This window comes from Triturus cristatus, chromosome 2_1, assembly GCF_964204655.1.
Source record: "Triturus cristatus chromosome 2_1, aTriCri1.1, whole genome shotgun sequence".
Taxonomy (NCBI): Eukaryota; Metazoa; Chordata; class Amphibia; order Caudata; family Salamandridae; genus Triturus; species Triturus cristatus.
In genome coordinates, this window is record NC_140581.1 from 587,096,640 (window position 1) to 587,123,173 (window position 26,534).

The window sequence follows — 26,534 nt, forward strand, 5'->3', positions numbered from 1 at the left end:
CGCGGGCAAACAAGATGGGCGCTTGCTGCGTCGGCACTAGTGCTGCATATCTGCTCCTCAAATAAAACCTTTGTTTACCCATAGGAAATGTGCAATCATATTCTATCAGCGAGCCAGATGAGATGGAATCCACCAGTCGCAAAACCAACCCTGAGAGGGAACGAGTCCAACTTCTGAAAAAGAAAAAAAAGACCCACTAATTCTCTTAATAAGGTCATAGGCAGACATGGATCGCAGTTGCTGGGTCTCTGCTGATTTAGCAAACAGAAGGCTCTGTGTGGAGCCTCACTAAGTCACCTCTATTAAACTATGTTTATGATGACACGATTGGTGTTTGACTTGTACAAGCATTAGCAGACAGCTGATTCAGGGGAGATAGCTAGAATAAATTTGCAGAAGCGCCCATCCTGCTAATCTGTTTGAAGAATATTGCACCGCATTAGCAGCAGCACTTCATGTTATCTGCAGAGCCTGATAAGGTACATCTTTATTAAATCCAGTTATTGAAAGGATGTCGGGCAGGGAATGGAATATTGTAAAATATGAAAAAAAGAAATGGCTTTTTGTATTTCAAGGCTTGGCTTAATGGGCGAGAATCTACAGGAACTTCTAAAACATGGCAACGTTGTGCATAAAAACCTTTGTTATGTTAGAGCGGGAACCCGCGTTTTATTAATTATTGACCCTGAGACAGCAGCTATCTGGAGTGCCTTTATGAATTATGAACTGCGGGACTAAGGCTCTCTACCCTGCTTCATTGACTAAACTAACAGCACTGCAGTTGCCTTACTACGTTTCTCAGAAATATTTGTATTTAGATTAGATATAGTTATACTATTTTCCCTTTCATTCATTATGAATTGTAAATATTTTTGTCTTTTGAGCTATTTAGTTCTCAGGACTGCTGAACAGCGATGCTGGTTTCGCAGAGTCGAACAAGAATCATGGCGACTGTACTATGCCACACTTTTCCTACATGTTGCTCACTACTGACACCAAAGATGGGGAAGTGACCATCTGGCCAATCGATAAGCGTTCCATAAATTCACCTAAATGACTTGCTTGGAAGTCAGTTGTGTTGTGTATTACTCCCATACGTGGTCAACAGCCACAGTGAACTTGAAGAAAGGACTCAAAGGAGTACTGGCCCCTCTACCTGCTTATGTCTCCTAATCCACTAATTTGTAGCCCTGGGCAAAGCACTACGCTACACTTGCGTAGTTTGCGAAGTTTGCGCTACTTCGCACTACGCGAATTGCACGTAGCACAGTGAAAACACATGTAGCATAGCATAGCGTAGTGCAGTGGTAATTTTTTGCTTGCTCGCGGTCCTCAACGTCAAGTTGGCGACCACGAGCAAGCAAAATGATATCCCGGCGAGACTTTTTCCTCGTTCGCGATCAGCAACATCAAGTTGCTGATCGCGAGCGTGGAAAATAAAACTTCCGGCGAGATTCTCAACGCAGAGAGGTCAGGTTTCTCAGTGCGACTGGTCGCGTATGCTCGCGACCGCTTGCAATGAGAAACTACCAGTCCGCATTGAGAAAGCTGCCACTCGAGTAAAAATCTACTCGAGCAGCAGAAAACTACAGCTCGCACTGTGCAAGATGCCGTTTTCAATGATTGCACAGTGCCGGATGCTTGTCCGCACTGTGCAATCATTGAAAACGGCATCTTGCACAGTGCGAACAGGGCACTACGCAGTTCGCGAAGTGCTACGCGTAGCTCGCGTAGTGCGAAGTGCACTTTGCGTAGCTACGCGTAGCGCTACTTCGCGAACTACGCCCAGGGTTACGTAATTTGTCTAGTAGCCTTGGGTTCCTTCCCTTTTCATAGTATGATCCAATCACAGTGTCTGCATGACGCTTGTTCACTGATATCAACAACGAGCATCCATGAACTGCGAAAGGCATACCTTTGATTCATGGTGTACAGAAAAGTTATTACAGATTCTGTTGTGTGGTTGTACCTCTTTAATTAGCATCCTTGCATCCTACACATTAGCTTTCTTTCTTCTTTCTTGCTTAATGCGTTCCCTCCACACTCTTCTTGTTACTATCACTCCACCTACCCTACTGCTAAATCACTTTTAAGCCCCTCTGTTTATGTTTATCTGAAATTTGATCCCTAGTTTCTCGCTCTCCAGAATTTCTCATCGTCAACCTCAATTTGATCTGCCTCGCTAATATTGTTCTCTGCTAATATTGTTCTCTTTATTCAATGCACTGATGCTGGTTGTTTGTGTTTAAATGTTGTCCGCTGATTCCCCGTCCCTATAGTTTCTGTCAAAGGCCTAATGTACAGTCCCTGTTCACAAACCATGGATGTGCAGTTTACTATGGGGGCATAATTTACAATGCAACCCGTGTAGTAAGAGGTCTCATCACAAACTGCCTTTTCTCAGGGGGCTGAAAAACAACCTGCTTTATGAATATTAATTAGGCAGGCCGGTTTTGTGACCTCCTGTGGCAGGGATGATATCCTGCAAGAGGCAGCAGACTACCATCTCTGCATTTGCTTTCCCAGGTCCATTAAAAAGGTAGGTGCTGTCTTGAGAAATAAAATGTTTCCTGTTTAGGAACACAGTGAGAGGAACTATCCGGCAGGATTCCCAAAGAGGTAGCTGTGCCATGGAATTAGCTGCCACCAAATGCAAAATATAAATAGGGCCAAAAAAGCACATTTCCAACTTTTAGCATGGCTCCATCCTATGCCCTGGTAAGTAAAATGTGCATGTTAGCAGCATAATAGGGAAGAAGAAGAGAAAAAGGGCTTTTAGGATGCATGTCACTTTTTAGAGCAGTGGGAAAATGTGTTTACAAAATACAGCTGAAGTACGCTGGCCATACAGAGCAATAGATGATCCAAAACCACCCTAGGGAGGCAAACTCAGTGGCAACATCCCATACTAACTCATATACAAGTACACTTCTCAAACCATCTCATTGCATCAGGCAGGTATCGGGGAGGATGGCAGTTGCAGGGGAAATATCACAAAGTGCTGTTTTTTGTCTTTTTTTTATTTTTTACATTTTTGTGCACCATTCTGTATTTTATAGCATCACTCATTTGCCAAATGTGATTGAATTTGTGGTGCCACTCACAACTACCCCTTTTGCAAATCAGTTAGGAAGAGAACCCGAGAGGTGGTAACAGTTCAGGTCATAAATCACTGATACATTCCTTTATAACTTACAAAGTGTGAAAACATGACTCTTTAAGGAACCCTTCTGTTTACAATTTGAAACGGTCACAAAACCTCTTTTATTTGTTGAAAGACTTTCCAACCCATAAAAGGGGTTTTGTACAGAGGGAAAGGTATTTTGTGCCCACAAAGCCTGATTCACACTGAAGTCTGCTATTTTGGTGGTAGAGTTACAATATAGATAAACGCAAAATAAATGAATACTCAACACGGCAAAACCCAACTAAGGAACATTGTGACCTTTCCACTTGGTGCAAGTCTGGAGCTTCCTAATCAGATTTGCCCTTGACGTCACCACTCCCTGTTCCACCCCACTTCCTGCTTGGGCTTTTAAAATAAAGTCTCTGATACTCTTGTCCGCGAAACCACTCTTCAGTTCCAGAAACAACATTCCAGCAGAATTCCAGGGACAGTTTTCTAGGCCCCAATTCTATAGCCATGACACATCAGGGTGCACATTTTGCAACTCAACTGTTACCTACATATCGCTTGACAATTTCCTCGTGCTCACTGTCGTCCTCCGCGGTTCTGGCAGTAATGTCCGATATAGTGACAGCAGCGGATGCAGTGAGGGTGACCAACAACACAAGGTAGCCTTCTCCTTCCTCCAGCGGCAGCTCTAGTTTGTGGGTGTGTTCTTTACTCAGGGTAGACAAGTCAACCTGGCACCTAAAAACAGCAAACTCTGGGTGAGATGGAATATTTCACTGTTCAAATATCATATACACCTAGAAATGCACACATATTTGTTGTCTATGATAAACTATGCAGTATATTTCTTTGCTTTCTCTCCATATATAGTTATACATTTGGCATTATTTATGATGTCATACACTTCCTTCATTATAAATACAACTGTTTAGAAATTTGCACTTAAAATGCTCCTAATCTTACCTTTGAGACAAGTAGGCGTTTCTTAGATTAATTAAATCAAGTATTTTGTAATATCATCCCATAGGTATAAAAATATTGCCTATTCGCAGAGTAAATCCTAAACGCTAAAATATCTATTGGTGCTCAAAGGAGATTTTATTATTATCCTATTCAGTGACGCTTGACTTATTGATTTGGAAAGGATGAAAGCTTGAATGAAAATGAGGGGGCAGGAAGCAGGTGATCATATAAACTTCTAGTGCAGGTACACAAACCTTTTGAGCAGTCCAGCAACATAATTTAGACTGATTGTAAACAGTCCTAATTTATCATTGTATATTCTCTCTCCACTTAAAGTATATATTTTCATGGAAGGTGATATTTTGAAATATGTATTTCACTGCATAAGTAGACCTATATTGAACGCTATGATATCAAGGCCTTGGTTATGGTTTGCACGGTATGGGTGGGATGCAAACTCCAAACCTGTAAATTACTGGCACCGTGCAGTAACGCCCCACCAGTATGGTGCAAATATGAGTTTAACCCCGGGGAACAGAGACTAACTGTACTGAGCCAGACTTACCAGGTGGTATTGTGCACAGTATTTTCTTTTCCATGGGGTTCAACATCTGCTTTAGTTAGGTGGTATATATGCGGGTGGGTTGTTGTTAGGTGTGGGGTGGAGAGAAATGTATGGGGTAAAGGACATAAAGGGAGAATGTTGGCTGGGAGGGAATTATATGCTCCCCCGTGCCTTTCTACCCTACACAGGTCATAATTAGAGCCCAAATGGTCAATCCTAGATTGAAGTCTAAAAACTTAACTTGGAGAATGATGGTGGCGTATTGTACAAAATTCATAGCACCATAATTTCACCCATCACTGTAATATTCACCAACTAATTCCCCACTAGATAATCAAATTAAACATACCGAGGACATTGTTCTACCAGAGCTTTTCATGAGATTAAGAATGCTCGCCCTTCTATAATTAAGTATTATACCACATCCACGAAACCCCACCAGGCTCCTTGCCATGCCAGCCTTTGCATTTTGGGATCCGGAAACCTCTCCTGTCTTTCCTTTCTTCATTCTCCTCCTGCTCAAAGATTACATTAATATTATAAGTAGTGCTCTTTGATCAAATGGCTACATCATGGAACAACAATTCCAAGAGGAAGGCCCACAATGGTGAAATACCGATATTAATGCTTTTGAGAGACCATGCATGAGCCTCAGTGACTGACCGGGACCTGAGACTGAGCGAGGATGAATTATGAAGCCTGGTGAAATCAAGAAGAGCAGGAAGAGAAGTTCATCTATGGGCATCTGTACCAAACATTTCAATCTTAGATTATACATGTTGTCCATCATAACACAAACATTTTCAATTGATGATAAAATGGATTATATATGCATTTCTTTTCATAAACCTCACAATATTTGCAAATGACAGATTTTGTTCTTGTTATGCTTTGTAACCAGCAAACATTGCACTAGTGGAGTAACACCACTGAGGGAAGTATGCTATTGGCGCAGCACAGACTGCACAGAGTATTGCAGCTAACAAAATATGGCAACCTCTAATATTCTTGTTAGATAGTTGAAACATTATCATGAAGCCAGAAAGTAGAAACTTTGGGCCTGCTGTACAAAGGGTCAGCAATTCACAAATTGGTCACAAACTGATTTATTATTGCTAAAAGAGCCTTTTCCAATGTACACAATGCAGCAAAAGAATGATTTCTAACAACTCTAACAAATACACATTGATACAAATAACTAAAGAGTGGGTAATTTGCGCCAACTATTTGCGTTTACTTAATCAGGAATCTATATTACCAAATTGCAAATTTAGGGTCAGATGTACTAAGGAGTGGTCGCGAAAATATGGGTCGCAATTTGTGACCATTAGTTTTGTGACTAGTGTGGTCCGGCCTATGTAGTAAAAGGTCGTAAATAAGAGATTCCTAAGGGGTCGCAACTCATTCTACCTCATGAATTTTAATGAGGTATGTTGCAAATTGCGACCCACTAAGAATCACAGTCATCATAGAGAGGGTGGCCTGCCGAGGACAACAGACCACCATGTCTGTGATTGCTTTTAAATAAATATTTTTTTTTTACAAGCAACCCGTTTTCTTAAACAAAAATGGGATGCATTAACAAAAAATAAAAAGTGCAGCTTTAATTTTTTAACAGAAGGCAGTGGCCCCTGGGACCACATTCCACTCTTAAAAATATTTTCTCAATATTCACTAAGGGGAAGGTGTCCCCTTTGAGGAGGTGTTAAAAAACGAATTGTTTGCAAACGGAACGCAAAACATGAATACATACCACTGGGTTTGGTATTTGGAAGGGGAGACCTGGGGGTATGCAGCCCTGTGTGTGGAGGCAGGAAACAGCCTACTCAAGCGTAAGTAGGGCTGTGCCAAACTCTACCCTCCCATCCTGCCAGTAATGGCCCACCCAGGCACACCTAAGCTCTCTATTGTGTGAGGCTGTCTAGGAATACTACATAAAACTCAACTGTCAACTACACCCAGTCATGTGACCCAGAGCCATGCTACAGGCTCTAAATGGCTAAGGCAGGAAAATGCCAACTTTCTATAAGGGGCATTTCCGAAATTGTAATTTAAAATCAAACTTTACCATAAGTTAGGATTTTTCATTACAATTCCAAAAACACCAAACATAATTGGTTACCTGCTTCCATTTGGAAATTACTGCTTATTAAATGTAGTAAGGTAACTCCAATGGTAGGTCTGTAGTAGCGAAAAACAAATGTAAGAGTTTTTCACTACCAAGACATGTATAACTTGTTTTTAAATACACCACTCCCTACCCTTTGGGCTATCCAGGGCCTACCCTAGGGGTGACTTATAAGTAGTAAAAAGGAAGGTTTGGGCCTTGCAAAAGGGTTATTTAGCCAGGTCAACATGGCAGTCTAAACTTCACACACCTGCAGTGGCAGGCCTGAGGCATGTTTAAAGGGCTACTTAATTGGGTCTGCGGCACAACCAGTGCATCAGCCCCACTAGTAGCATTTAATTTTCAGGCCCTGGGCACATAAAGTGTCAATTTCCTATGTTAACGGAATGTGACCCATTAATGTTGCTGCTAATGGTGTCTTGTCCAAGTTTTTATCCATTTCCTCCCTTACAATAAAAACTCTCCTTTCACATGTAGCCTCTGTTTCTCCTGATGATCTGCAACCTCCCAAAGTGCTGCAACCTGTGCCTGACCTTATTGAAGCCTTCTTGGAGATGTTTTATGGTATAGTTCTTGGGTCAGGAGTTTTTCCCCAGGGCTGGAAAGAGGCTATTGTCATCCCCATTAAAAAGAAACTGAATGGGGACCCTGGAGACTTAAAAAACATTTGCCCAATTTCTCTTCTGCTGACTCCAGCTAAAATTATTGAGAAATAAATCAATCAAGAATTTGCCCAGTTTCTTACTGATCATGATCTTCTGGACCTATCCCAAAATGGGTTCCGGAGTGGCCACAGCACCGAATTGGCACTGATTACTGCAGCAGGTTCTATTTGCTGCCAGGTGTACCAGGGAGGTGCAGCTATCTTGGTTATACTTGATCTGTTTCCCTGTCTTCGACACATTATCTCTATCCCATTTGGTGCAAAGATTGCGACAGGTGGGGCTGAGGGACTCTGTGTTGGATCATCTGTGATCTTTCCTGGAGAATATAACCCAAACTGTCAGCTGTGGGGACTATAGGGTGAAACCCTTCCTGCTCCCTTTTGGAGTCCCACAGGGGTCCTCCCTCAGTCCCATTTTGCTTAATCTTTATGTGGTCCCACTGGCAAAATTGGTGCGATCCTTCTGGTTTTCAGATGCTGTCCTATACGAATGATGCCCAAATTATTGTCTCTATATCTGACAACGTGGCACTAGCGGTGGACAAGATAAAGTCCTGTATGACTGAAATGAATACCTGGATGAACGAGAACTGGTTAAAACTTATTGTCAAGAAGACTGAGATTGTGGCGTTTGGGGCGGATAACTCAGTCTGGTCTGAGCTCTGGTTGCCTGAGATTTGCGGCCCTTTACCCATTACGGTGGTTGCCTCAAAAAATCTTGAAGTGATTTTTGATAACACCCTTACCTTCAATTCTTAGGAAAACAGGACGGTGAGCTCCTGCTTCTTCATTATTAAGATTCTGAAGAAGATTCTTCCCTTCCTAGGAATTAAGAGTTTCTGGGGTCATAGCCCTAATCACATCCTGCCTCGATTGCTGTAACACTCTATATTTAAATGTTAACAAGTACTCTTAAACTGCAGATCATCCGAAATGCAGCTGCATGGGTGGTCTTGGTTCTCCCTAAACACTTCTGTTAGGGAGGGATTGTGGTCACTTCACTGGTTACTAATGAGGGAACGGGTGATCTTCAAATTTCTATGCGTGGTCTAAGGCTCTGCATCAGCAGGGCCCATGATACTTGACAACCACATTTTACTGGTATTCTCCTAAAAGACAGCTTAGATCTGCAGCATTGAGGAAGATGACTATTCCCAGGTTCCAGAATACTAGATGGGGAGGCCGCGCTTTTTCTGTGGCAGCGGTCAGGTTATGGACCATTTTACCAGCTTATATTGCGAGTCTGAATTCCTACTCTGTGTTTCGCAAGCACCTCAAAACCTGGTTGTTCCCTCAACCTTAGGATGCTCTTGCAGTCTCTTTTTAGGCAGTTTTCTGACCGAGGTTAGCACTTTGATGCCTTTTTGGCCCAACGCGCTCTATAAATTCTAAATATAAATACAAAAATACAAATACTTACAAGTAAATTTTATATGCCAGTGGGGGATAAGCCAATGTTACCATGTTTTGAGGAGTGAGCACATGCACTCTATCACTGATTAGTAGTGGTAAAGTGCGCACCCAAGGTCGGCAAAAATGAGATCAGCAAAAATGGAGGGCGAAGGCAAAAGGTTTGGGGGAACACTACCCTAAGACTGTCAGGTCTAACAAAAGCCCTTTGACTTTCATTCATATTGAGCTCAGTTATTATGTGGTCCCAGTTACTTATTATTCTGCTAATATTGATGGGCCTGTTGTTGAGGAGGGTGGTAACTCTAATCACAATTGCAAGAGTAAGGGTGCTGGAGCATAACCTCTGAGGTACATTTTGGGGTGATGTTAAATATCAGGGTGCATTCAAATACTGGTGTTAAGCTCCCAAAGTAGATACAAGTGAGGACCAGCTATGGGCTTCTTATTACTTCCTGGGTACTCACTCCAGTTACGATCTATCTCGTAGACCCCAGAACTGGTGGCCAAATGTCGAGAGAGGTGGTGCGGCAGAAGATGGCCCCAACAGCGGAAGCTTCTTCCCACTTCCCTCTGGCCTGTAGAGTACCATGACAGGGCGAGGTGAATGAAGGCTGCCTTTGTTTCTTGCATGGGGCATGTCACAATGCTCAGGGCCATATAGACAACATAAACCCAATAACACTGTCTGCACTGAGGTTCCCTTTTGAATCGCCTGCTATTTTATGAACAGCAGAGCTCAGAGTGATCACCGCAACCCAAATCCGAATTACCGAGGGTAAGTGCTGATGAATTTAACGAAGAATCATTTCTGTATTTAAATATGTGTGTGTTTTTTTATGATGTCTTTATTTTCAGCATATAATTACAACCCGGGAGCTGATGTTTTCATGATTTTATGCACTTGCATGCTAACTTATCGTACGATCAGTAATTCATGTAAATCAAATGAAAACATGATTAAAATAAATGCATACAATTTAGTTAGAGGTAAACCAGTGAACCGTTGCAGTTGTTTCCGCAGCAATCAAGCCATGTGACAGGCCCGTGTTCTAGCTGCTCCTCTCACTGAGCTAAACATCTTGCAAAGTCTTTTCATAAAGCTGTCAGCTGACTCTGGAGGCAAGCATAATGTGATGACCGCAGGGTCAATAAACCGAGATAAAGGTGGCAGACATGAATAAATAGGTATTTAGAGCTAGGAAATAGACAATTATGAGGAGCAATGAGATCCCTTAAAATGGGCTCACAGCTATCTCACCTAGATAAAACTCATTACATTTTTGCACATGCGGTAGATCTGACTGTTAGAATTAATATGTGTTAACAGAATGCAAAGCAGTACAATGAAAGCACGTTGCATCATAGGAGGAAGAATTAACCAAAAGCATGCATTTAAGGCTGTTCAAAAATTCTCTCTAAAATTCAGTCAAGGAAATGATAATTTTGAGCACAGGTAAGTCCGACGTTTCATTCAAGAGCACAATTATGCAGTTTCGAGCTCATTTACTGTGTCGTTTATCATCAAACGTGGCCAATGCAAAATTCAACATTTCACGTCCATTGTTTTAAATACTGGTGTTAATCCTATTTCTAAGTAACCTCTTCACACCAACACGTATGAGATAAGTGAACTGAGGTGAGGTAGACATAGCTGTCAAGGTTTCCGATTGCTCATGTGTGGCATTTTCTTAATTTCAGTGTAATTATGAGTGAAATTCAACGACTATGAGTGACACTTTCTTGCGAGCAAAAATCAAGCTGTGAAGATGAGGTAAACATATAAATATCGGGAATTACATCTATTGGAGCAACAAGAAACTCTAAGAAGATCTTAAAACTGCTGCAAAGAACCAGAAAAGGAAGGCATTAACTTAGTAAAAAGCAGAAACTCACAGATAACCCTCATAAAATAAAATACAGTTTTGTGACTATGCATGGTTCATGTTCTTTTGCAAAAACTGTCACTGGACAAACGCTGATCTTGCTGCAGCACTCCATTATTCACCAAAGTTATTCTGACATTTTTATTGTTGCATGAAAACTCCTGAACCCAGAAAGAAATCAGCCCCACTGCCAGTTGGTTTTATCATAAGTTATTTTTCTGGGCCTTTGCAGAATCCTAAAATAGGATTCTCTGGGAGAGGTGGCGATCATACTGGATTATCACAGTCCATTTTAACTCCATTCATAACTTAGCTAGGGCGACGTCATCGGGCCGTGAAGAGCATGGGGGTGACCAGGCCGTGCTCTGCATTGCTGAATACTGAGAGAGAGGCTGCCTTACCCAGCCTGCACCGGCAGGGCCTCCTGGCTCCTCCCTGGCAATCATCAAATAATGCAGCATCATGAATTGACACACAGGGTCTCTCCAGGTTCTCTGTGCCACGGGGGACTCGTCTGCACAATAAACAGGACGTGAGAGGCCCCAGCGTGGACCGGGCCCGAGTCAGCCTCACTAAAGTAGCAGCTGAACTCAACTATGTGCAGGGGGCTGAACTCAACTCTGTGCAAGGGGCTGAACTCAACTTTGTGCAGACTGACTGCATGCAGAGCTACTCTCCCTTTAATGTTTTCAGCAGGACATTGTAGGCATTTTAAAGGGAACGCATTACTCTCCGGCACCACAACTTCTACAATTCCCTGCGCAGTTTCATCCAGAACAGCCCATCAGGGGGCACGCAATCAAGTATATATAAGAGCTGGTGATCGGACTGTGCGTGTTTCCATCTCATCATTATGAGCCTTTGAAAAAGAAGATAAACTTCGAAACGCGTCAGGCGTTTAAGGTGACACGGCTGTGAAAGAGATCAGCGGGTCGGCGTTCTCCATACCTTCAAGGAGTCCGAAGCTTGCAGCTCAGTGGTGTTTATCGAGTGCCTCTCACGTTGTTGGTACAAGCTGGAGCATGGGTATACATATATATGTGTGTATGTGTGTATATATATATATATATATATATATATATATATATATGTGTGTGTATGTGTGCGTGTCTATGTATATATATATATATATACACACACACACACATATATATATACACACATATGCACACACATATACATATATATATACATACACACACGCACACATATATACATACACACACACACATGTACGTGTGTGGGTATATATATATTGTATGTGCGTATGTATATCTATGTGTGTGTGTGTAAGTATGTGCGTGTATGTATATATATATATATATAACATATATATATATATAACAAGCACTAGCACTTTATCGTTTTAAAACTTGATCCATGTACCACCTTTGAAAGAATAGGCAGTAATACATGTCCTTTTATTTTCTCCTTTATCCCCTCTTGTCTATCAACAGAAGTTTGAAATGAAACAATCACCGTGGGTTGTTTTACACAAAAACTATGATTTATGGACAAAGATCAATTGACGATGTGTAAATATATAATTTGTGACATGGAATGACAAGGACTGTACGTTAAAGAAATAATGATGTAAATTATTCTATTTAGTGTCAAATTTTCTCTATACTCGATTTGTGTCTAGATGGATGAGTCGATTAAAATTGTAAATATATGAAGTAATATGTATCTTTTTAAATTTAATCCATCTATGACTAGTAGTGAATGATAATTAATGATGTAAAGAGTTTAATGGCACTATGTCAAGATAACTTTTTAGAAAGATGATTGATAAAAACGTCCAATAGTCTGTTTACCATGTCTAGTGAGCAACCAATCATGTGACTCTGCATTTGGTTTTAAAAGAAACTGATTTGTTCGCATGTAATTGTGTGATCAAGGGAGTTGTCCCGAAACGCGTTACGTGAAGAATAAATATCCAAGCCGGATGGCAGAAAGCATCTCCAGTGTCGGTGTCTGATTTTTATAGGAAATCGGATTTGGTTGGAATACTGAGCCGCTGCACTGCTGGAGCAGCGGGAAACCGACGCGACCTCGTTCAGGAGCATCCTCGACTCTCCGGCAAATTTCTGGTTTTCAGTGTTTTCAACACTACGAGGAAGCCCCCCCTGAAGCCGCTCTTCTATGAATGTGTGATCGTTGGTCGTAGTGTTGTTCCAGACGGCGGCGAGTTTCCTTGGAAGCAGCTTACCGAAGGAGCACGCTAAAGAAATCAACGGTCAGTAATCTCAGGCAGCGGGGAGAGGAGCTACGGCATAATAAGCACGGCGGAGTTTGCTAAGCAGGCAAAGGGTACATTCAGTGTTTTATTTATTCAACAAGCGAACGCTTTGTTAAACAAAACCAATGTGTAATGGATACCTTAATCCAACAACGTGAGGCGACTGCTGACTCTGTGTTCAGCGAGAGATGCATCACAGCGGCAAATCCAAAACCTGGAGTGGACTCAGCAGGGAAGGAGTCAAGTGATAACATTGTAGCACTAAAGAAAAAGATTGAAAAGTCACGTCGAAGTGAGATTTCTAAGTGGTGGGAGGTGAAGTCATTAAGCAGGTACCTGGATGTGGGGAGGGTTCCCAGAGGCCTGCGAGTGTTGACAGCCCCCACGTATGAGAATCCGGATCCCGAAATGCTTAAGGAGTGGGCAGCGAACAACGCGCATGCTTCGGAAAATATGATGAAAATTTTGATTAAATATGCTGTGAAAGACCGGGAAAGAATACTGGCCGAAATTGAAGTGTTGGAAGCAGAATTATTTAAATGCTTGGGAGAGGAGGATGCAAACAAATTCAAATCAGACCTCAGTGTTCGTTTAACGAAATACGAGCAATCAATAACCGCACGCAAGGCTACAAAGTTTCACCGGGACAGGCAGGATTATATGCTGGGTCAGATTTACACTTTTGCACGTCGTTTCGATTCCATCCGCAAGCAACGTCTATCAAAGGCAAATGCGACGGTGTGCAACCCAAATACCAATATCCAGTCTTCCAATATCCCTGGTGAAACTTCTGACCTGAGTTCAGTAGCTAGCTCCGATGTAGAATCACTCCCGGAAGAAGGAGCATCATTACCATCAGCGACGACGAATCCCCCGTCTGTAATTGAGGAATTCGGTTTTTTATACCAGGATCGGACTCAAAATCCACGTCCACCGTTTCCAAATCAAAGAAAAGAAAATTACGCCAACGAAAAAACCGACGGGGCAAGCATGGAACTACGATCAGGAAAGAAGAAGCAGTTCCAGCGCAAGGGATGGAAGAAATAATGTCAACTGTTATTAATTTAACGGATCTCTTATTATCTGAGGAAGAAACAAAAATCCTTTCACTTGGTTTCTCCTTTTGTAAACGTGCTAATTTCAACTACACGCAAACGCGCATTGACTTTTTCAAATTCATGAGGAAACTGAAGTTGAAAAAATTCTTTGACACTAAAATCACTGGCCGGAAGGAGAGAAATCAAGAGGTCAGTGAAGAACCTGGTAACCTTGATGTTGGGGACATGCAGGTACTATTTGACTGTCAGCAACTTATGAGGGAAGGAGTGGGTGAAAGTATGGTGGATGAAATTAGTCAGGCTAATGATTTATTCTGTCTAGATGTTTTTGACAGCTCTGCCACCAAATTCAGACCGAAATCTAACTTTACACCCAACACCCCGAAAGATGCGTTAGACCTGTACTCCGACCTGGTAATTAAAGATCTAAAAGAGATATCCTTAAGTTCTAGCAAAGAATTTTTGAAAAATGAAACAGGTTTTGACAAAAAATACCAATCTGTGATGGTCAAAATTCAGAATAGACCAGACACAGTAGTGAGACAGGCCGATAAAGGAGGTAATTTGGTTTTGTGGTCCCTAGAAGCTTATAATGGTGAGGCAGCTTTGCAATTGAGGGATAAGGAGTGTTATTCACTGGTCCCTCACAGCAACCTAGTGGAAGTCAAACTTAAATTTGACAAGGACCTTGCAAGATGGCGAGGATTAGGTTTAATTAAGCAGTCAGAATATTTATTTCTGAAGGTGGATAAACCAGTGGTACCAATATTATACCTAATACCAAAAATCCATAAAAATAAGGACAATCCGCCTGGGCGTCCCATCATTTCTGCCATAGGGAGTCTGTTTGAACCAACCTCAAAATATCTGGACTCTTTCCTACAGCAATTTGTGAGAGCACTACCAGCTTATATCCAAGATTCGAGGGACTTTTTAAATGAAATTGAAAATGTAAAATGGGAAGAATCTTATCTCCTAATAACGTTAGACGTCGTGAGCCTTTATACAAGTATCGCCCATGAAGATGGGCTAAGGGCTTTGAGGCACTTCCTAAATTTGAGACCTATTAACCTCTACCAACACACCAACATGTTGTTGGAGATGTGTAGGTTGTGTCTCACCAATAATCATTTTTTATTTGGAGGTGACACCTACAGGCAACTGAAAGGCACGGCGATGGGCACCTGCTTCGCCCCCAGCTATGCCAACCTACACATGGGCTGGTGGGAGGAGCAGGTGCTCAGAGTTGAGTACATCAATGAATGGAGAGATCATATCATCAAATGGATTCGTTTCATTGATGATTTATTCATCATATGGAACGGATCCAAAGAATCGGCCCAAAAGTTCATCGACAGCATTAATGTAAACAAGTTAAATCTAAAATTCACTGAGGAAATAAGTACGGAGAGAGTAACTTACTTAGACCTAGAGGTATATATTGCACAAAATTCAATTCAAACCTGTACCTACAGAAAACCAACTGCTGGAAATTCAATTTTACATGCAGCTAGTTTCCATCCAACCAAACTGAAAATGAGTATCCCATATGCAGAGAATCTAAGAATGAAAAGAAACTGCAGTGAACCGGCTGCTCTAGACCAAGCCCAGGGAGCATTAACCCATAGATTCCTTCAGAGAGGATACAGGGTGGACACATTAAATCAGGCAAAATTGAAGGTACAAAAGATGGAAAGAAGTGCATTATTAAAACCGGATGGTGAAACAGTGGAACAAAAGAGGAAGCAGACTGAAAGTCAAATCCGTATGATTACAGGTTTCAGTGCATACCAGGCCAGAGTGAGAGACAGCCTGAGTAGGCACTGGCACCTTGTCAGACAGGATCCTGTTCTTCAAGGGAAAATTTCCAGATACCCTTTGGTGACTTTCAATCGTGCCAAATCAATGAGGAATGATTTGTTCAAAACGAATATGGAAACCAAAAAGGGAGGTGGTTGGCTTAAAGTCAGCCCTGGTTTCCATAAGTGTTTTAAGTGTAAAGCTTGTAGGTATGGCAAGAACACGCAGCAAATAATATCCCCTCTTTTGAATAGCCCCTGGAAACTAAGAAAACCTCTTAACTGTAAAAGTGATTTTGTTGTCTACATTTTAAAGTGCTCGTGTCCTAAGATGTATGTAGGTAGTACTATCCACATGGTTCATGTACGGATACTGCAGCATCTTAGGGCTATAAACAACAACGATAAGAACTATGTAGTTGCTCGACACATAAATGAAGTCCACAAGGGTAATACGAATGAACTGGTATACTTTGCTATTGACCAAGTTCCCAAAGATCAAAGAGGGGGCGACAGAGAAAGCAAATTAAGAAAATTGGAGTCGAAATACATACTTATGTTTAATACAAAGAGCCCTCACGGTATGAATGTCGAAGAAGATTTACATGTACATTTAAAATAGAGGTACCGTTATCAATTGGTTTTGGTTTTAATCTTCATTGCTATTTTAACTTGCATTATGTCACAAACGATTGTTCCTCCTATGTGTTTTTTATTTGTAAATACATCGTCATAAGGAGAGCTTTTTACAAAATGAAAGGACTTAGATAAAATGCATTGAAAGGATCTATTATTAGTACTGTATTGCACTAGCACTTTATTGTGATAAAATTGCGGTTTTTGTACATAATAAGGCACTTGCACTTTATGAAAACAAGCACTAGCACTTTATCGTTTTAAAACTTGATCCATGTACCACCTTTGAAAGAATAGGCAGTAATACATGTCCTTTTATTTTCTCCTTTATCCCCTCTTGTCTATCAACAGAAGTTTGAAATGAAACAATCACCGTGGGTTGTTTTACACAAAAACTATGATTTATGGACAAAGATCAATTGACGATGTGTAAATATATAATTTGTAACATGGAATGACAAGGACTGTACGTTAAAGAAATAATGATGTAAATTATTCTATTTAGTGTCAAATTTTCTCTATACTCGATTTGGGTCTAGATGGATGAGTCGATTAAAATTGTAAATATATGAAGTAATATGTATCTTTTTAAATTTAATCCATCTATGACTAGTAGTGAATTATAATTAATGATGTAAAGAGTTTAATGGCACTATGTCAAGATAACTTTTTAGAAAGATGATTGATAAAAACGTACAATAGTCTGTTTACCATGTCTAGTGAGCAACCAATCATGTGACTCTGCATTTGGTTTTAAAAGAAACTGATTTGTTCGCATGTAATTGTGTGATCAAGGGAGTTGTCCCGAAACGCGTTACGTGAAGAATAAATATCCAAGCCGGATGGCAGAAAGCATCTCCAGTGTCGGTGTCTGATTTTTATAGGAAATCGGATTTGGTTGGAATATATATATATATATATATATATATATATATATATATATATATATATGTATATATATATATATATATATATATATATATATATCTATATTGAAACAAAACACCCCTCCGGTTGGAAAAGGAAAGAGGTCACTCGGGGAAACCTTCTGGTAGCCTTTTATTCAGACCCCACAGCATGATGCATTTCGGCATAAATTGCCTTCCTCAGATGCTGCTACACACACGATAGAACTCCACCCACGTATTTTAAAGTGTCCTGCCTTGTCATCATTGGACGGTAAGTTCCAACCCCAGATCACATGTTCGTTCACCCAAAGAAGTCCAAAGTGAACTGTATTTCCCAGAAAGCACCGCTCCCCGGTGGGTACAACGTGGAGACGGAATCACTGGTCAGGGCAAAGACGCGGTATTAAACATGGAGTGTCCCAGTAAAATAGTGTCCTCAGGCTCCCTTGGGTCCCCTTAACGCTCCAACCTCCAGTGCAGATGTCCGCCGGGCTGTGAGTCGTCAATGCAGTGATTGCGGCTCCTCGTGCAGTCACGAGCTGCACCTGGCAGCAGTCCCTGGCTGAGACAACACTCTGGGCGGGCAGGAGTTGTTCCGATACCTCGAAGGAAAGTAATATATATGTAATATATATGTAAATATAGTAAATATATATGTATATGTGCATATGTGTGTATATGAGTATATATTCGGCAGCGGTCCAGGGCACAGAATAAAGAATTAAAAGCACTGAATTTTGGGTTCACAACATCTTTCTGGATACAAGGAGCATGAGGAGAGTTTCTAAAAGAGTATATACATATATGTATATATATACACTGAAAAAACCATAGGTTTCACACATGTTATAGTTAGCTGGACATTTTACTGATAAAAAACCAATGAAATTCCCCCGTTATAGTTACTGTAGGCAACTATAACTCACGCGACCGCAATCCTCTGCTGATGCTAATACTGTATTTAGACACTTATTTGCCCATATCTTCTTCCATTAAATTTTAGCTATACATATATTACAAATATTTTTTTTTCATAAAGACACATATGTCATCAGCAGAGGATTACGGTCGCGTGAGTTATAGTTGCCTACAGTAACTATAACGGGGGAATTTCATTGGTTTTTTATCAGTAAAATGTCCAGCTAACTATAACATGTGTGAAACCTATTGTTTTTTCAGTGAATTAGCAAGGTTTTTTAAACGCTATTTCCTAACTATAACGTGTGTGAAACCTATGGTTTTTTCAGTGAATTTGTACGGTTTTTTAAATGCTAAGTTACTTTACGCCATTTGTGGCGTGCGCGCCCACTTAACGCAGTTCGTTCCGTGCACGGTTTTTATCAACTTTAATAAGCCCTGTACATTTGGTGGCCTTCGCCACCAAAAGCACAGGGGGTGAGGTCAATGTGGATAGTGTTTTTTTTATTTCGATTTTATAATTTCATGTTGCCAAAATTACGTTTTTTTTCTCTATTAATAAGCCCTGCACATTTGGTGGCCTGCGGCCACCAAAAGCACAGGGGGTGGGGTAAGTGTGGATAGTGTTTTTTTTATTTTTATTTTTTTACCGTAAGCGTACGGTAAGCTTACGGTAAGCGTACGGTAAGCGTACGGTAAGCGTACCCCGCGAAATTGCCGAAAAAAAAATAAAACCGTTTTTGCTCTTGGGGGATGTTTGGGGACTCCCTCAACATGACTATGTGGGAGGGAGTTGTCAAAACAGGCCCGTAACATGTTTTTGGCCATCATGTTTGATAAACAACACTCAGTGCGAGAGACAAAATGGCGGACGCCGCTTCCTGGTTTCGGCCGATTCGAATGTTTACTAAGATCTAAGAGCCAATCAGAATCGCGCTCGCGCACGCCACCGTAAGCTTACGGTAAGCGTACGGTAAGCGTACGGTAAGCGTACCGTAAGCGGGCTCAGATATATATATTGATTTAAAGGCTATTTTCTCAGAATCTACTGAACAGATTTACACCAAACCTACAAAAGGCACTTCCTTGACCTAGGGACTACCTCTCTGCCAAATTTCCAGTAATTCTGTTCAGCCGTTCGGGCTGTAGCTCGTTCTAAAGGTCCTATGGAAAAATGCATGGGAAAAACGCGTTTTGGGACCCCCCTTTTATCTCAGCCCCCGCTTGACGAATCCCCCCGAGACTTTCAGGGTAGGAGCGGAGCGTAGCGCCCCACCTATTTTGAGAAATTCGCGAGGATTCGTCGACCGGCGCCAAAGTTATTCAAAATAGAACGTTGAGGTTTTCCTATGGAAACGTGGTCCTAACTATAACTACCTACTGGCGACCGCCAGTAGGTAATGTGTGTGTGTGTATATCTATATATACACACACACACATACATATATATACATATATGTATATACACATTTATATATACACACACACATGTGCACACACATATATACATACACACATATGCACACATATATATATACATACACGCACACATATTACCTACTGGCGGTCGCCAGTAGGTAGTTATAGTTAGGACCCCTTTTCCATAGGAAATCCGCAACATTCTATTTTGAATAACTTTGGCGCCGGTCGACGAAACCTCGCGAATTTCTCAAAATACGTGGGGCGCTACGCTCCGCTCCTACCCTGAAAGTCTCGGGGGGATTCGTGAAGCGGGGGCTGAGATAAAAGGGGGGTCCCAAAACGCGTTTTTCCCATGCATTTTTCCATAGGACCTTTAGACAGGGCTACAGCCCGAACGGCTGAACAGAATTACTAGAAATTTGGCAGAGAGGTAGTCCCTAGGTCAAGGAAGTGCCTTTTGTAGGTTTGGTGTAAATCTGTTCAGTAGGTCCTGAGAAAATAGCATTTAAATCAATATATATATCTGAGCCAGCTTACGGTACGCTTACCGTAAGCTTACCGTACGCGTACGGTGGCGGTCGCGAGCGCGATTCTGATTGGCTGTTAGATCTTAGTAAACATTCGAATCGGCCGAAACCAGGAAGCGGCGGCCGCCATTTTGTGTGTTTCACTCAGAAAAAAAAGAGTGAAAACAAGAAAAGGGGGCAAGGAGGAGAGTTACAGACCCCCTTACATTTGTGAGGGGGTCAAAGAAGGACAGAAAAGTACAAAGAAAACATTTATTGATTTTTAAAAAAATCACGGGGTACGCGTACGGTAAGCTTACGGTAAGCGTACAGAAGAAAAAAAAAATTAAAAAAGAAATGAAATGCAGATTTAAGAGTTTAGATATTAGGGGGCTCTAAAAAGAGCCGTTGTGTTTATGAAGTGATTTTTTAAGTGGTACCTACAAGTAAGTACCGATGCAGAGTCTAAGGTTCAAGAGGAAGACTCTGTTCCCTTCATCATTGAAGTGCACACCATCTCCTCTATAAATGTCTTGCATGTCATAACGCAAGTTGTTGTGGTAAATGGCACCCATACCATAGTCACGGAGGAAAGCAGAAACAGATTTGTTGACGTGCTTTCTTGCTTTGTCAATTTGCGGACAGAAATGATTGGACCAGTTCCATTTTTGCCTTTGGCATATGTTGGAAAACACAAAGGCAGTTTTAGGGAAAAGTGAAAACAGTTGTGCAAAGGTGTCCTTCATAAGCATTTCCAGACCTACCCCAGTCAAAGTGCCTAGGTCATTGCCACCACAGTGCACTATTATGAGGTCAGGGTGTTGGATTTGCATGAAGGATTTCACCAATGGCATCAATTGGTGCCACTTTAACCCTCTCTGACCAATCCATTTAATGTCTACATTTGGCAAAGCAAGGTCTCTCACCATACCTGTTTTCTCTGCAAACTTTTCACTCCAGAAGACATAGCTGTGCCCTACAATCCACACTGTGAACATCTTCAAAGGAGAACTGGATGCACTCAGGAGGTGTCTTTCAGTAGAATGGCAATATGAAAAGAAAGACAGTTAGGAAATGGAGGCATACATATTTTTTTCAAAACAAAAAGAACTGATTGGCTGTTTCATACCATTCTAGAATAAAAACTAGGCTGTATGTGTAAATTAATAGAAGCATGTTTTGTATTGGTACAAAAAAATGTGTTACCAAAGAAAAGTACTATGGATTTGCTGTTAGGTTTGAAAAGTCAAGCACTCTTGCTCTGTGGAATTGAAACATTGTGTGGCGAACTTCTGACCTAACTCCACACAGCAGTGTTCCATGAGCTGTTGCTATGGTAGCAGGCAGAAGTCAAGTTGGGGGAAGGGTACTAGGCAGAAGTCAAGTTGGGGGCAGGGTACTTTTGGAAAAGGGTTAGTTTTCAACCAATAGAAATGTGTGATTACATTTGAAAAAAAGGGGGAAGCACTGAGATTTGAAACTTACATGTATATGTGTGGAAAAATAGAGGGAAACTTTGCCATTTTCTGGTTCTGCTGAGAGGAGAGAGGTGTAGAGAACAGAGATCCTGGCTCTGATAATCTGCTGTTTGAGTGCCACATTTCTTTCACAACTAACTAATTTTAAAGGTGAGTTATGAGTTTGAGAGGGGATGTATATTGGTAAATTAAGAAATGAATAATAGAATTGGAATTCCTTTTGTAGAAGTTGTGTTTATTATTTTCTGTTTTGGGAGAAATTTAAATGTGAGGAACATGTAAAATAATATGGACTATTTTTTCATGGTAAATTAAGGTGTACTGGTAAAAATAAGGAATACTTTAAGGGTTTGAGGTTGCAGTCAGTAATGCAAATACATTCAGCATCACTAAGGCTGGTTGCCCTTGCTGGAGTGTAGGCAGTCACCGAGGATACACATGGTGGTGGTCTGAAAAAGCAGTTTGGACATGGGCTTTTTAAAAAAATCTAAAAAGTGGATTCATAATGTGTCAGTCTGTAAAAGTGATTTTCACTTGCCAAAAAAAAAGAGCAGTAAGTGTGCATTTAAATTGGCAAAGAAATTTCGTTTTGTGACTAATGTGAAAACATGACTCTGTGTCCAAATAGGAATTACAGGCAGAGATTTATTGTATTTTAAAATGTTTAAAAAATATTAATACCTTTTTCTTTTTTTTCAGATTGATATAGAAAATTTTCGAAAACTAGAACCATTTTTAAAGCAATTTTTTTAAAAAAAACAAATGAATAAATATTTTTTGGAGTGGGTATGGTAAGTCAATAATAATAATTGTAGTGTTTCAAAGTCCTTGTAATGTGATTATTGATTTTTAGTGTTTTTAAAAAAAAAAAAAAAAAAAAATTACGCGCACCGTACGCGTACGGTAAAAAAAAAAAAAAAAAGTTTTTAAAAACATCTATAAAAAAAAGATGAAAGATAAGGTTGGCTCTTAAAAGAGCCGTTGTGTTCATGCAGGGAGAGAGGAAAGAAAGAATGGGAAAATTAGTCTCTGTGACAAGTGTGCTGATCTATTTTGAGGTTCACTAGGGTAACACTGGTCTCCCTATGACAAATTAGATCATGACAAGAGGCACATCGAATATCAACCCTCCGAAATCGAGGGTTAATTTCCAGAGGGCCAGCAAAAGGAGATGCTCCCCCCACAGATGAAGGGCTCACCTGACCTGCAGAAGAAGGAGTCAGCCCTGCAGATGATGGTCCAGGCTGAGCTGCTGTGGATGTGCTTGGTTGACTTTCTGAAGGGTTACCTCCAAAAAGTCGAGCATGTGTCCTTCTGTGTACATCCCTGAGGTGCCTCATCATGGTATGATTCCCAAAGGAATACTTCCTGTCAGGATTACCTCTTGAAAGTACACGCTTACACAGCTTGCAAGTCACTAAGGGTGCATTTACCTTTAGCTGGCCTTCAGGAAAAGTAAAATAATCCCATACATAAGAGGTCTTTTGTTTCCTTGCTCTCTGCCTCAAGGTAGTGCTGCTAGTGCTAGCCTCACTCTCAGAAGAGCTCTGCTGTTCTGCCATCGTATCACAAAGACAACCCAGCTCCTTCTCCTAAGGGATCACAAGCAGAAATTAGGGGAATGGGTGTGGTGTAGGAGAGTTGTAGAACTGAAAGTAGTTTCAACCAATCAAAAGTTGTGTTTCATGATCACATGACCTACCGTACGCTTACGGTACGCTTACGGTACGCTTACGGCAAAAGTGCGCATGCACGTAAAAAAGACACGCGCTTGCGCGCATGCGCATAACAGTCACTACCCGACACTTCCGCGTAACGTGCGCGTGTAGCGTACACGCGTACGCGTCCCACGCGGAGTACGCGCGGCTACGCAAATTGCGTAACTATACGCAAACAGCGTAGATAAATTACGGGCGTTGCGTAAACCGCACGCTTACCGTAAGCTTACGGTACGCGTACTAAAAAAAAAGGAAAAAATGTACTGGAAAAAATTATAACATGTTTATTTTATGAAATATATTTAAAAAAACATATTAAAGAATTTAAAAAATTTAATCATAGTCTTTATAAAAGGTTAGAACATTAAATTAAAAATATGTTTAAAAAAATAGAAGAAAAAAAAAAATTAGCATTTAAAAAACCTTGCAAATTCACTGAAAAAACCATGGGTTTCACACACGTTATAGTTAGGAATTAGCATTTAAAAAACCTTGCTAATTCAATGAAAAAACCATAGGTTTCACACACGTTATAGTTAGGAATTAGCATTTAAAAAACCTTGCTAATTCAATGAAAAAACCATAGGTTTCACACACGTTATAGTTAGGAATTAGCATTTAAAAAACCTTAGAAATTCAATGAAAAAACCAAAGGTTTCACACACGTTATAGTTAGCTGGACATTTTACTCGTAAAAAACCATTGAAATTCCCCCGTTATAGTTAGTTAAGCTAACTATAACTCGCGCGCCCGCAATGCACTGCTGATGACGTCACATATTACATCACTCATGACATGGTCAGTGACATCACTCAAGACATCACTGATGACATCTCAAATGACATCACTGATGACATCACTGATGACATCATCCTTGTGATAGAGTGGCAGACCTCCTCTCACCCTAATATAACCTTTGATACACACATTCATAAATAGAGACTAAACTTTTCAAAACAATGGACATACCAATACCAGTTACAACAACCTCTTCAGTAATTCTAAGATCCACATACACATCCACTCATTCACCAACAGTCCTATACATTCACTCATACATGTACTCACTCATCATATGTACTCATACACCTATACATCCTGTTACACAATGCCACTCATCCGTAGAGTTACTCACACACATAGTCACTCATGCTAATAAAGAATCAAACATCCATTTACTTGCATATACAGTAATACACACACCACCACACTTACTTCTACAGAAACTTGCACATACTTAGTCTTTTAAACAATCACTCATAGAAACACATACTTATTCACACAGGAACTCTTTCAATCTCTCATTCTCACATATACTCACTTATATACACCAATAGTCACATATACTAGTTAAAAACATATGTAGTTACTCATAAAGACACTGTAGAGACAGTCATTCACTCACTAACACACCCATGCACACACTCATCCACCCATGCAGTCCTGCACACATACTATCTTCAACACATACAAACAGTGAGTCACTCATTCATGCACCTATGCACTACGTAATACCCCCCATCGAACCATACAGACATCAGACACTTATACTGATACTCAAAAAACCAACTAATAACCTATATAGACACTCAAGTAGCTACTCACCAACCTATGCAGCCACTTATACACAAAGTGAGAGACTGATACAGATATTTACATATTTAAACATTACTCACTAAGCCATGTATTCACTAAGATACACTTAATCAGTCAGTTACACAATCAATTTTTCAAAAACAAATCATCCATTTAGACACTTATATACCCATTTATTCTTCCATCGACCTTGAGATATACATATATAAAACATATTTAATTTTCAGAAAAACACACATTCACGGGATGATGTCATCAGTGATGTCATCAGTGATGTCATTTGAGATGTTATCAGTGATGTCATGAGTGATGTCACTGACCATGTCATGAGTGATGTAATATGTGACGTCATCAGCAGTGCATTGCGTGCGCGCGAGTTATAGTTAGCTTAACTAACTATAACGGGGGAATTTCAATGGTTTTTTACGAGTAAAATGTCCAGCTAACTATAACGTGTGTGAAACCTTTGGTTTTTTCATTGAATATATATATACATACACGCACACATATATATATATATATATATATACACACCCACACACACATATATTACCTACTGGCGGTCGCCAGTAGGTAGTTATAGTTAGGACCCTGTTTCCATAGGAAATCCGCAACATTCTATTTTGAATAACTTTGGCGCCGGTTGACAAATCCTCGCGAAATTTTCAAAACTAATGGGGCGCTACGCTCCGCTCCTACCCTGAAAGTCTCGGGGTGATTCGTCAAGCGGGGGCTGAGAAAAAAGGGGGTCCCAAAACGCGTTTTCCCCATGCATTTTTCCATAGGACCTTTAGACACAGCTACAGCCCGAACGGCTGAACAGAATTACTTGTAATTTGGCAGAGAGGTAGCCATAAGGTCAAGGAAGTGCCTTTTGTAGGTCTGGTGTAAATCTTTTCAGTAGTTCCTGAGAAAATAGCATTTCAATCAATATATATATCTGTGGCAGCTTACCGTGCGCTTACCGCGCGCGCAAAAATTAAAAATAAATACATAACTTAGCATTTAAAAAACCGTACAAATTCACTGAAAAAACCATAGGTTTCACACACGTTATAGTTAGGAATTAGCATTTAAAAAACCTTGCAATTTCACTGAAAAAACCATAGGTTTCACACATGTTATAGTTAGCTGTACATTTCACTTGTAAAAAACCAATGAAATTCCACGTTATAGTTAGATCAGGTAACTATAACTTGCGCGACCGCAATCCACAATGTGTCATTTCAGATGTCATCATTGATGTGAAGAGTGATGTCACTGACCATGTCATGAGTGATGTAATATGTGACGTCATCAGCAGTTTATTGTGGGCGCGCAAGTTATAGTTACCTGATCTAACTATAACGTGGAATTTCATTGTTTTTTTACAAGTGAAATGTACAGCTAACTATAACATGTGTGAAACCTATGGTTTTTTCAGTGAATATATATATATATATATATACACACTTACACACACATATATATATATTACCTACTGGCGGTCGCCAGTAGGTAG

The 26,534-nt window shown here is 40.5% G+C and overlaps 1 protein-coding gene across 10 annotated transcripts in view; it reads right to left on the bottom strand.

The window, feature by feature from the left end:
• The window catches only part of MCTP1 (multiple C2 and transmembrane domain containing 1), a 2,372,456-nt gene that overhangs the window by 860,411 nt on the left and 1,485,511 nt on the right, over nucleotides 1–26,534 (bottom strand). For all 10 annotated transcript variants that reach the window (XM_085632490.1, XM_085632489.1, XM_085632491.1 and 7 more), the window contains one exon: nucleotides 3,688–3,874. In XM_085632490.1, the coding sequence (XP_085488616.1) occupies nucleotides 3,688–3,874 (187 nt within the window). The remainder of the gene's footprint in view (nucleotides 1–3,687; nucleotides 3,875–26,534) is intronic.